Raw genomic sequence first — 13407 nt, forward strand, 5'->3', positions numbered from 1 at the left:
CTGTCCTGGTACAAGTTTGACATTCGGATCCATAGGTGTGTCTACCGGTTTACAGTCTAACATACCAGTTTCTTCCAGGATGTCTAAAGCATACTTCCTTTGGGAAAGGACCACAGCAGAACTGGATTGAGCTATCTCAATTCCCAAGAAATACTTGAGTTTCCCCAAGTCTTTGGTCTGAAAGTGGGTAAAAAGGTGTTGCTTTAGTTTCTGAATACCATCCTGATCACTGCCTGTAATGACGATGTCGTCCACATAAACAACCAGATAAATACACTGCCCCAAAGAGTTATGATGATAGAAAACTGAATGGTCTGCTGTACTGCGAAGCATGCCAAACTCTTGAACAACAGAACTAAAACGGCTAAACCATGCTCGAGGAGATTGTTTCAAGCCATATAGAGAACGGCGTAACCTGCATACTAAACCAGACTCCCCCTGAGCAACAAAACCAGGAGGTTGCTCCATATAAACTTCCTCGGCAAGATCACCATGAAGGAAGGCATTTTTAATATCCAATTGATAAAGAGGCCAAGAACACATGGCAGCCATGGAGAGAAGCAGACGGACAGAAGCAATCTTGGCAACCGGAGAGAATGTGTCACCATAATCAGAACCATAAACCTGAGTATAGCCTTTAGCAACTAAGCGGGCCTTAAGGCGATCAACCTGACCATCAGGACCAACCTTAACTGCGTAAACCCAACGACAGCCAACGGTAGATTTACCCGAGGGTAAAACAACAAGATCCCAAGTGCCATTAGAGTGCAGAGCAGCCATTTCATCCACCATTGCCTGTCGCCAGCCTGGATGGGAAAGAGCTTCATGGGTGCTCTTTGGAAGAGAAACAGAGGATATAGCAGAAACAAAAGCAGAATAGGGTGAAGATAATCGATGATAACTCAAAAAATTGTAAATAGGATGAGGATTACGAGTAGAGCGAGTACCTTTCCGAACAGCAATGGGTAAGTCATTAGGAGAAGGCAGAGCCGGGGTAGGTGAAGCCGAAGGGATAGGAAGTGAGTCAGCAGGTGCCTCAGCAAAAGGGAGAGGAGCAACGACACGAGGGCGACGATGATAAACCTGAAGTGGTCGAGGAGGCATAACATCAGGTGGGGAGACAATGGGAATAGGCAAGACTTCAGAAACAGGAAGAGACTCAGAAGTGGTGGAAAGAATGGTGAGTCCTCAAAGAAGGTGACATCAGCGGAGATAAAGTATCGATGAGTCTCAAGGGAATAACAACGATAACCCTTCTGAAGTCTGGAGTATCCCAAGAAGAGACACTTCATGGCTTTGGCGGAAAGCTTGTCCTGTCCAGGAGTGAGAATATGAACAAAGCAAGTACAACCAAAGACACGAGGAGGAAGGAAATAAAGTGGTTGGTCAGGGAAGAGAAGGGAGTGAGGAATCTGATCATGTAAGACAGAGGAGGGCATACGATTAATCAAATAACAAGCGGTAAGAACAGCGTCCCCCAAAAACGAAAAGGAACATTGCTATGGAGGAGGAGAGTACGAGCTGTCTCAACAAGATGTCGATTCTTGCGTTCAGCTACCCCATTTTGTTGAGGAGTATGAGCACAAGAAGATTGATGAAGAATCCATGATGAGACATAAACGAAGTAAATGGGGCTGAAAAATATTCCCTGGCATTGTCACTGCGTAACACACGAATAGAAACATTGAATTGGGTTTGGATTTCAGCATAAAATTTCTGGAAAATAGAGAATAACTCAGCTCGATTTTTCATTAAAAATAACCAAGTACATCGAGAATAATCATCAATGAAAGTGACAAAATACTGAAATCCTAAAGTAGATGCAATCCGACAAGGACCCCAAACATCAGTGTGGACAAGCTCAAAAGGAGACTTTGCCCGATTATTCAAACGCTTTGGGAACGAGACACGAGTATGTTTCCCAAGCTGACATGACTCACACGGAAGCGACGATAAAGTGGAAAAACGAGGGACCATCTTCTGGAACTTGGAGAGACTAGGGTGGCCCAGACGATTGTGAATGAGGAGAGGAGCATCAGTGGAAATGCAAACTGCAGGAGATGAATCCGAGGTGAGGTGATAGAGGCCTTGAGACTCACGTCCTATGCCAATCGTCTTCCCCGTACTCCGGTCCTGCAAGGTCACAAATTTATCAGAAAAGGTAATAGAGCAATTAAGAGTACGAGTGATTTTGCTGATGGAAATAAGATTAAAAGGACATTCAGGAGTATAAAGGACAGAAGTGAGAGGTAGAGAAGGCAGAGGAAGGGCCAAACCAATACCTTTAGCCACAGTTTGAGAACCATTAGCTAAGGTAACAGTAGGTAAAGCAGAGGTAGTAGTAATAGAGGAGAAAAGATCCTTATTACCAGATAAGTGATCAGAAGCTCCAGAATCTAGAATCCAGGGTCCAAGAGAAGATGTGTGGGTAAGGCAGGCAGAGGCATTACCAGGCTGGGCAACAGAGGCAACAGAAGCCTGAGATGCGGAAGAGCTCGGAGCTTGAGGCAGCGGAGAATCAGAGGACTGGGCCACATGGGCAGTGCGAGGAGGTCGTCCATGTAACTGATAGCAACGATCGCGAGTGTGGCCAAGTTTATTGCAATAGGTGCAATGAGGACGTTGACCTCTACCTCGGGTACCACTACGGCCTCCTCGAGAGTTAGTTTGAGAAACTAACACAGAAGAATCTGAAGTGCTATCAAATGGCAAAGTCTGAGTGGAGGAGATACGGAGGAGGCGAGCAAACACATCATCCAAGGACGGAACTGATGAACTACCAAGAATCTGATCGCGGACAGGCTCAAGATCCGGACGGAGGCCAATAAGAGTAAGAACCATGAAGAACTTGTCAAGCTGTGTTTGTTGAGCCCCAACATCAGGAGTAAGAGGCATCACAGTCAAGAACTCCTCCTTAAGAGAGGCAATCTGGCCAATATAAGTAGATAGATCCAAGTCCTGTTGGCTGAGATGGACAATAGCAGAAGCCACCTTATAAAGACGCTGGATATCATTCGTATATAATCCTTTGGCCTGAGTCCAAAATTTAAAACAAGTTTTGTAGGCCCGAAGATGAAGAAGAATCTTGGGATCAACCGATTGCCATAATACACTACATAACTGTGCATCTATCTTCCTCCACTGTACGCGGTCAACCTCAGGGATATCTGCCTCCTGTGTAATCAAGTGATCCTCATATCCTTGACCCATAAACCAAAGTTCAACAGAGGCAGACCAGGAAAGATAATTGTCACTGCCAACCAATTTCTCCGAAGTAATCATAGGAGATCCAGATATAACAGCGGAAAAAATGGAATTTTTAGTAGTCATATCTACTTATCTGGAGAATGAAGTATGTTTGGATTGAAGAGAGCCCTAATACGGCTTCAGATTGCGGCGTGGCACCACCGAAAAAGGGAGACGGCCTCAGATCGCGGCGTGGTACCACCAGAAAGGTAGAAGAACACTTCCCAAGGCACGTGCAGGGATTGAAGTAGAGAAAAAGTAGTCGGAGCTTCGTCGGAAAGACTGTTTGGAGGGCCGACGGAGACAAAATCCCCAAAAGAGGTACGTGCAGGGCTCGAATGGGAGAACCAGGGAGGTAGAGAGGCTGGTCGGCGTCAGGCGAGGCTGCTGGAGGAGGCGCGTCGCCGGAAAATCCCTCACGCGCCCTCACGCGCCGGCGCGTGAGACGCAGCCGCCGGACGGAAATGTGCGCGTGGGCGGCGCGTGGATGCTTTGTTGGTGCCGGTGCCTTCACAAAAGTTGTAGATCTCCTCCAGGCGCTCCTTCTGGTATGGTCGGTGTCGGAAAAATACGTCGCCGGAAAAGTTCGCCGGAAAATTTTGCCGGTGGTGAGTTGTTTCTGTCGACGATCCGAATGACCGGAAAGTATTGGGAGATGGGAAGGTGACCGGAATGAAACACGGTCACCGGAAGGTTTCCCAGAGTTGATGACACGGGAAACAGGAAAGAATTAGGTGTTCTTCCTTGGCTCTGATACCATGTTGAGAGAGAGAAAGAAGAAAGACCTTAATTCTCATTAATGTAATTAATCTACTTACAATTGAGAAATATATATATATATACAAGGCTAGGAGTCCTAACTACCATACATGTATCCTATATTAACAAGGAAAGGTTATATATTATAAATACATTATATTCAACACTGGCCTTGCTAAAGAAACTGAAGTTGAGGACTAGCAGTAGTACCCTTTGCAAGAGACGTAAGACGAAAAAATCATGCTCTACCCGTTTTGAAAGAGAGTTAAAAAGATTGGAATGCTCAGTTAGTTATGCGAGGACATTAGGGCTAGCTAAAAGAACTGGCCAAAGCTCCTGGGAGTTGATTCCAGTTGATTAATTAGAATTAAAACCCTTTGTTGGAATGTTCGGGGGCTTAATGATACTGAGAAAAGAAAGCTGATCAAGGGTGTGGTGAGGAACCAGAAACTAGATTTAGTTTGCCTAATGGAGATGAAGGTGAAAGAAATGTTAGTGCAAATGGTAAACTGTGTGGGTGTAGGAAGATTTCTTAATTGGGCATCAGTGGATGCTAGGGGTGCGGCAGGAGGCCTTCTTCTATTTTGGGATAATAGAGTCTTGGAGAAGTTGGTGGTGGAAAGTGGATGGTACTCCATCTCTGTTCGTTTCAGAAACTGTGCTGATGGTTTTACTTGGATTTTCTCTGGAGTGTACGGGCCAATGATTGGTAGTGAGAAGAAAGATTTTTGGGAAGAGCTAGAGTCCCTATATCCTAAAATTTAAAAGTGTGAAAAATCATACTTCTAGACACATACCAACAACTGAATCCATGCAGCATAACTTCTATGGAAGTTCTTATGCTTTTGTTTGAGGACTTGGTTATGCCATGTAAAGTGTTATATTTTCTCTTTTGACAGGTACTTAGAAATTGTAGTGGCCCTTGACATTACCTATTGAATAATCCAAATTAGACCGAATTTTTAGCTATTCACAATGTTCATGTAGAATCATTCAACAATAGGAATATACCTTTCCTTGAGTCCATGCTCAACACCCTTTTTAGAATTTTTAGATAATTTAGGGTGGCCTATTTTTTTTCTTTGGCCTTTGTATTAGCCTTTTCTCTTTGTTGGCCTGTTCTTGGGTGGTGGTTACTTTCCCAATTTACAAGATAATGTGTAAGGATATAAATATAGAACACTTAAAAGAGAAGAAATAAAAAAGAGAATACAAACAATGTGATATAAGGTGGTTCGGCACATTCCCATATATGTCGACCACCTCAACCTCCAATTTAAGCCTTGAGGAACTCTGTTATGCTTAGGATCCTTCAATGCAAGGAGTCCTTGCATATACCATTGATTTAAGGTGCTACCAGTGAACATTTACAATGCCCTCAAGCGATTGTCCCTCACTTAGAAGCACTCCCTCATAGAGTACAAATGGATGGTGATTTGATGAAGTACAAGAACTAGCTTAGGGAATGAATACAAGTAGAAGGATAGCTACTCTTAAAGGTGCAATTAATGGGAATATGCAAATAAGAAGTAAATGCAATATGAGCAAACTTAACAGCCCAAGATTGAATCACTTAATGGGAGGCAGGTGGTAGGCGGTTCATAGATGGCATTTTGGAGCTTTAAATATGGAGTTTCTGCACAAATTAACCGTTAGACACAATTTCTCGCTCTACCAGTTGATTGCCTGGTTTACCATTTTACTAGCTGCTAGTATTAAATGCAAGCTGCAGGTGACTGCTGAGCAGAACTACTCAACCAGTACCTTATCTTGTATGCACTGCCAAAGGCCAACCATGGAGGGGTGCTATACCAAGGGGACTCATTGATCATCTGACCTAACATCCTGGCCAGACCATTGGCCATGCAACACTTACTGATATGTACAGCTTTAGATTTTCTTAAATGTTATCTTTGAGCTGAAAAACATCTTATAAAAGCATGCTAGAATACTGTTTTTAACCTTGAATGAGATTTTAAGTAATTTTGAAAATGATAATTCAATTTCCTATTTTGTTGTCAATTTTGAAAAACATTTAATGGATGAATTTATATTAAGATCTAAGGTTTCTTTTAAAGGTCAAGAAGAAAACTACCATTTAATTGCACCTTGTAAAGCCTTACATTTTGAAAAAATTCTAGCCCTCTGAATGCTTGGGTTTCTTGCTTGAAAGGATCTTGATCCCTTGAATGTATGTCTTCTTCTTGAAAACTTAAATTTGATGATGATTGGTTACCAGATCATCACTTCAAGTAAAGGATTAAATATTGATCCTTTTTGTTATCATCAAAATTGGTTTTGTGAAACCTTGGGCTACACTGTGCACCATGGTGGCACCTCACTTAAATGCTCACTTTCAAGTTTATGAGTGCAATGTTTTCTTTTCTTAACTTTTTATTTTAATGAGAACATGTCTCAAAAGTTAAACTTTTCTTTTCTCTCTAACAATGAGGTTTTTTGGAAAATTTCTCTCCAGCTTCAGGTCAAATCTAATTAGATAGAAACTCATGCTCACATTCAAGTTCATGAGTGCCAGATTTTCTTTTCATTCCTTTTATTTTAATGAGAACATGTCTCAAAAGTCAAAGTTTTCTTTTCTCTCTAACAATGAGGTTTTTAGGAAAATCTATCTAGCTTCAGGTAATTGGGAAAAATTCTGATTGAATTCAATTTAGAAACTGCAGTTCTTGGCATCTGGATTGTTAATGTAGGTCTTGATGAGCATTGCAATGTCAATAAATAAGAAACTGCATCTTTGATCTATTGGTTAAACTGTACTTTTTATGATTGGTGCAAATTTTCAATGAAGCAAACTATGGTAGTTTCTCTTCTTTCACCAATTTAAGAAGCAGCAGCATAACTTCATAAGGTTCCAAGCTGAAGTCCACTTAGGTTATATGGATCTCTGATCTCTAGGTCACATATCATTCCTGAAAGTGTCTTGACAACATTGAAGATCTTAAATGTTGTCCAACATGGGGCTTTGCATTTGCAACTTTTCAGATGTGATGCAACCCTGGTGTCTATAGACAATTCCAAAGGTCTTCAATGTTGTGCAAGATGTAGTTTTGTCTTTGCAACTTGTCAGATGCAATGCAGCCCTAATCGAATTCTTGCAACAGAATTCCAATATAAAGCATAACATTCTATTTCTAATTCATAATATCTATGTTTGTCTCTGAAATAAATGCCTTGTGGCACAATAGAATGCAGGTATATCCAGGGAAATGTTGGGTTTTCCCTCATTTATTATGCTTCATGGTAAGAGGGGGACCAGGAACTTGCTTTCCTTTTTTCTCTTTCAACATATAAATAATTCTGAAGTAGATTGTCTTCAGCTGGTGTCTTTGTTGGGGACTTTTACCCTCCTTGAGGTTGTGGGTTGGGTATGTGATCCACTGGTTTGTATGGCTGTTAAGTGTTTGTATTTTGGTTTCCTTTGAAAGATATCTCATCTTTCCACATGTTTGTTATATCTAAAATACTATGTCTTGTTTCCTATACTAAAAAAACTCGTTTACAGCGGTGGGATCCAATATCACCTCAGCAACGGCATGCGAATTCAATTGTTGAAGTCTACAGGATTGTGGAGGAGGTATGAGTGTGTGTGTGTGTGTGTAAATATGCACATATATTCTTTTTGATGAGAAACTATACTTGTATTATATAAGATGAAAGGAAATTTTTGTACAAGAAAAATGCAGGAGAAAACAATGTCCCTATTTAATTTTTATATTGAGCATTTTATGGTTGGTATGTTTGTTGCAAGATGTGGAATTATGGATGAACCAAACAATAGTTTTATGCTTACTGACATCCTTGGTGGGAGCATACATATTTTTCAAATTAAGTGCTGAGAAATTAATATTTAGGTCCCTTAAAAATATAACAGTAGCAGTGGAAATCAAACCAACAGGACTGACAAATGGATGGACAAACCACATCTGATAAAAGTTTCAAACACCCAGAATTGCTTGACTTGGCCTGGCTTTTTGCAACCTGTTCGGTTGGGTCTAAGTTATAGAGCTGAGGCAGGTTAACTTCCTTGTTACTTTTGTCATTTTATTTTTTTTTCATTAAGTAATTAAGTACGATGTTATTGTGATCTCTATTACAAGGCTTTACATATAAAATATTAGCACAATCAGTATGTGTATTTTCTTTAAAATAAACTTCTCTTAGTTTGTTGAATGATGTATAAAAAAAGTGTACTCATTGATAGATTAGGGAAAAGACGCCAAAATTCAGCTAAGAAACCCTTTGTTCCAACTATTTGGAGAAATTACTTCAATCCCCATTCACCATTCTACTGTCTCTTGGACAATATATTCTGTTAGATTAGAAGCTATCATGTCTTCTTTCCGTACTTCAACCTATGTCATTTTTTAGCAGTCCCCTTGTCCTTCTTTAGCACCTTGAACCTCGATTATGTCACTCTTTCTCGCTCACACAGTTACTGGCAATTGTTAGACATGCCCAAGTCTTCCTAATCAAATTATCTTCTATTGGATTTACCTCCTACTTTTCAAAGTCACTTATCCATCTCAAGATCCAACTGTCAAGGTTTGTACCTAATTTGATTCCATTGACTGTTTTAGCAAAGACCTTTAATCATACATTTCCATACTCTTTATATTTTTATTTTTCAATTATAAAAGGAAATACATGGAATAGGACCAACTTCTATTAATTTCTCGACATATTTTATTTTAATTCTTATTGTATATTCATTAAAAGTATATACCTTATCAAGGTTTAGGATTTTTGTCTAAATATATTACGTAGAAAGGACTAAAATGCTATCTATAAAATGCTCATTAAGCCCATCTCTGATCATAGTAAAATAATGGTGGAACCTAACTTATCTAGTGCTGTGGCAAGGTCCCTTTTTGCTTCCAATATGTGGATCCTCCATCTGGGTTTGTTTGTAAGCTTTTATGTGTGGTTCTGAAATAACCTGGTATTTCTTGTCACCTGGATGGTTAGAAGATAAAAAAAGGATTGGTTCGATAATGCAGCAGTTCAACCACTATCTTGGAGGCCTCTTATCTGTTTATGTCATTGATAGCTAGGTAGCTTGGCAATGTTGGATGGAATTTTTTTGTAATTTACATCCTTGTTCAATACATATTGTCTCACTTAGGGCTGGGTTTTGGAAGTTCATTGAGCATTGGAAACAATTTATTAGAATCTGTCTCCATATCATTTCTGTACATTTGCCCCCACACATTTATCTGCTTAAGGAGACTTATGTTTTCTATTATAAATGTGCTTTTATTGCAGACTGTGGACCAGTTTTTTGCTCTTAAGGTTCCAATGAGGTCTGCAGAACTGAGTAGCTTGTTCCGTGGCATTGATAATGCATTTCAAGTGTATGCAAGTCATGTTGTTGACAAGTTGGGTGAGTAGAACTTTAGACAGTCCATCTTCTATTCTTACTTAAAGGACTCTACATTTTTTTAATTTAACATTTTTTAATAGGAACAGAATTTTATTGGTCAGAGGAAAGGAGATAAAATACAATGTGAGAGATCCTCTAAAACAATCAAAAGAAGTAAGAGACCATCCAAATAACAGAATCTCCTCTGGAAACTCCAGTGATGGTGCTGTATATAGATTCAACAAAATAACCATGCCCCCCTGGCCAAGCTATCAGCTTCCTGATTTTTTTTATCAATACCTCTGTCTAAAGGAACCATTTGTGGGATCCTCAATTTATTGAATCTTTCTTCTTGGGTGATTTTACTGCCAAGGAACTCTACTCTTGGAGGCAATGTTGATGCTGTAGCTCCTAATAGACCGGAAATCATATCATACTAGCAATGTATGCTTCTTAGGGCCCTTCTTGGTTTTTTTGACTTCACCAGAGATATCAATATTATGAAATTGATAACCTCTCTAGTCTAGGAGGGGCATATTCACCTTTATATCATTTCAGTTTTTCTTCAGGAATGTAGCACTTCCATGTTCCTTCAAGCCAACTTAATCACATGCTTCAAAACTGATTTTAAAAAATAATTAGCCTAAACAAAAACTGATGCCTTACCACTTCACTATGCTCTGTATGGTCTGGTAGCATGGTCTCTTATTGGCTAGGCCAAAACCACTATGTTGCTCATCTTTGAATTTCAGTACCATCTAGAACATAGACACAAGCCACATCCTGACATGGAGATGGTGTGCTCGATTTTCCAGAACTCCCTAAAATCTACTTATAGGGGCACTGATATATATGTCTTATTTTGGAGTTAATTATATTGGACATACATATGTCTCTATGTGTGGATAGTGTAATAACTTTACAGTGAGTCCCATTACTAAAGGTAAAACACACATGTTCTTTTGCATACTTTCTAAGCAAATTTACATGTTCTATCTTTCTATGTGGGCGTGTGAGTGTGTGGGCATGTGTGGAAGAACACAAAAGTTCAAAATAATGTATTAACTTTATCATAAATCCCATTAGAAAACGCATAACATTCTTCTTATCCTTTTGCATATTTTCTAAGTAAATACAAGTTTGCATTTCTGAAACGATGTAACACCAACAAGTCTTAGCTCTTCAGCATAGGGATTCTTTGTCTTTGTGTGCATGTGTTTATGTCTGTGTCTGTAATATGTAAGGATAATAAAGATTGAAATAATGTAGTGACTTATGATAAATCATAACTTCATGGTAAATCCCATTGCAATAAGCATAACACACTTGTTCTTTTGCATATTTTCTAGGTAAATATAAGGTAGCCTTTCTGGAACACAGTAACACCGAGAAGGATTAGGACTTGAACACGGGATTGTTTGCCTGGCCAAAGATGCTCTTTGTGCAGTCACACTATTCTTTCCACTAGCTTTCCTGGATGCTCTTCAGTTTTGGATTACTTATCATGCATTCAATAATACCATATTTAGTTTTCTTTGTGAATCCTAATGTAGCTTTGCTCTGTAAAATTGTTTTTATTGCTCTTTTTCACTTTCTGGAATTCCTCTATGTCAGTAAAGTTTAGGAAATCCTTATTGTCTGCAATTTTATCAGTTATCCTCTAAGTTGTCAAACTTACACATTATTATTATTGATAGGTATTTTTTTATAATAATAGTAATAATAATAATATTATTAATATTATTATTATTATTATTGATAAGTATCTATTAAAAACATATATATAATTATTGATAGCTAGGTTTTTTTTTTTTCCCCTTTTTCCTTTTTCCTTTTTTTGTCCCCATTGGGACTTGAATCTGAAACCTCCCATAAACCCACCCCCAACCCTTTACCGCTTGACCCAAGCCTTGATAGATGGGTTTTTTTTTTTTTTTTTTCTCTTTTCCCCTTTTGTCCCCATTGGGTCTTGAATCTGGAACCTCCCATAAACTTGCCCCCAATCCTTTACTGCTTGACCCAAGGCTTAGGGGCATTGTCAAACTTACACATTACATATGTATCTGCTTGATACTTTTTTTCAGCCTTTTATTTTCTTTTCCCTTTGACATCTTGAAATATTCTCAGAAGTGTGCTTTTGGCCATGCAGCTAGCAAAGAAGATTTAATTCCACCTGTGCCAATTCTTACACGATATAAGAAGGAAGCAGGAATTAAGGCTTTTGTAAAGAAGGAATTAATGGATCCTAGGTTGCCTGACGAGAGAAGATCTAGTGAGATCAATGTTCAGACAACACCAACACTTTGTGTTCAATTAAATACTCTATATGTGAGTACAAGGCTTTAAACTTCACCTTCTCTTTGTTTCTATTGTAGTTATATTTTTTCTTTGTCAGGATAATCCATCCCATTTGGTATTCAAAAACTCATCATTTCATTGTTTTGTATCAGGTACATTACCATTCTAAAATTTGTTGTGATACATAACCTAGGCCTTTATACATTGGAGAATAATAGTTCTTTCTTTAACTACAAGAATGTGCACAACTTTATGCATGTTACCTAATTTTCTTATTTATCCTTTTCTGTCCAAAATAAATGTGTCAATTACTCACTGCAAAGGTGCAGATATACCATTAAATTTTACTGAAGCACTTTTGTAATCATTGTTTTTTTCGGTCATTGCCACATTCTTTTTTTCCTGTGCTCTTGTTGTTTTGGCACCTTTAATATAAACCAAATAATTCATGTATCAGTGCACTTATTAATCTTAGCACCTGGCAGATCCTTCTTGGATGATTTTTCCTTAGCTAGGGCCACATGTAACTTTCGATTGATAAATTTATTTCTTATTCTTTTACTTTTTTCTTGTAATGTTACTTTTACTAAACTGTTTGGTCAATTACCCATAATCTATGTTGCATGTGTTTAGGTCAGGCTATTGGGTGCAAATACATTAAGTTTCTAATCCTTCACACCCTCAAATTTTTGGATGCAGAGACTTGGTTGAAAAGGATCTCAATAGGTAGTTGCGTGTGATATAATAAAAGAGGAAAAAATAAAGAAAAATCAATCATAGATCAATCAGAAGCATACATGTCCTTCATAAAAACTTCCCATCTTATCCTATCTTTTCTCTTTTATCTTTAAGTCTCTAATAAGCATTCGCTGTCCAACCAACCACTCTCTTTGACATAACTATTTGAAAATCAAAAAGGAAATTAATAACAGTCAAGATTTATGTTCAAAACAAAATACACTTATTTTAAAGTTTGAGAGTGTTCTCTGTTTTTAGTTTTCTAAAGTTGGGTGTTTTCTCTTTTGCTCAGTTTTGTTTTGTGGGAAGGAGCTCTCATCCTTCTCTTGTTTCTTCTCTTTTTCTTGTATCTCTTCTTTCTCTTGTATCTTTTCTTCTTTTAATATAATTTTCCTCGTTTCTGATAAAAAAAAAAAAAAAACAAAAACAAAATAGACTTATTCAACTAAGATCCCATACCTGCACCCATTTTATTTTGTGTCAACATGGGCATTCTTAATGAAGTTGAAGAGTCTGAATCTCCCAGCATGTATTGCAATTATCATTATCCAAGTTCTTGCTACTTTTCTTTATCCTTGATGGTGAAGTTGAAGAGTCTAAATATCACAATTGTAGAGCAATTAGAATGACTTATATCCCTCCTAATGGTTTTCTTTATCCTAGCAAGTTTATTTACATACTTTCCATCCCTTTTACATAACTTATGCTTCTAATATGTGCATTAAATTTAGCCTCATATACTGACATGTGCAACTTCAATTGCTCAACCAAAAAATTGAACCAAGAACCAACTTGGCCTTAGTCAGTTGGTTTTGTTTGATTAATAGTGCTTCGGTCTGATCCTTGTTCTACTATGTGAAGAAGTGATCAGGCTTGGTTCAGTTCCGGTTGACACTAAGCATCTAACCATGTTAGAAATACACACAAGGTTAGTTTTTATATGCATCAAAAGTTGTAGTGTGGAAATCTGGTATAATTTTGAATGA

The 13407-nt window shown here is 38.3% G+C and overlaps 1 protein-coding gene across 3 annotated transcripts in view; it reads left to right on the forward strand.

The window, feature by feature from the left end:
• LOC117928132 (protein unc-13 homolog) overlaps nt 1-13407 on the forward strand; it is a 60573-nt gene that overhangs the window by 22586 nt on the left and 24580 nt on the right. For all 3 annotated transcript variants that reach the window (XM_034847999.1, XM_034847998.1, XM_034848000.1), the window contains 3 exons: nt 7529-7600; nt 9289-9406; nt 11535-11713. In XM_034847999.1, the coding sequence (XP_034703890.1) occupies nt 7529-7600; nt 9289-9406; nt 11535-11713 (369 nt within the window). The remainder of the gene's footprint in view (nt 1-7528; nt 7601-9288; nt 9407-11534; nt 11714-13407) is intronic.

The sequence above is a fragment of the Vitis riparia genome, chromosome 13 (genome assembly GCF_004353265.1).
Source record: "Vitis riparia cultivar Riparia Gloire de Montpellier isolate 1030 chromosome 13, EGFV_Vit.rip_1.0, whole genome shotgun sequence".
In the NCBI taxonomy this organism is placed as follows: Eukaryota; Viridiplantae; Streptophyta; class Magnoliopsida; order Vitales; family Vitaceae; genus Vitis; species Vitis riparia.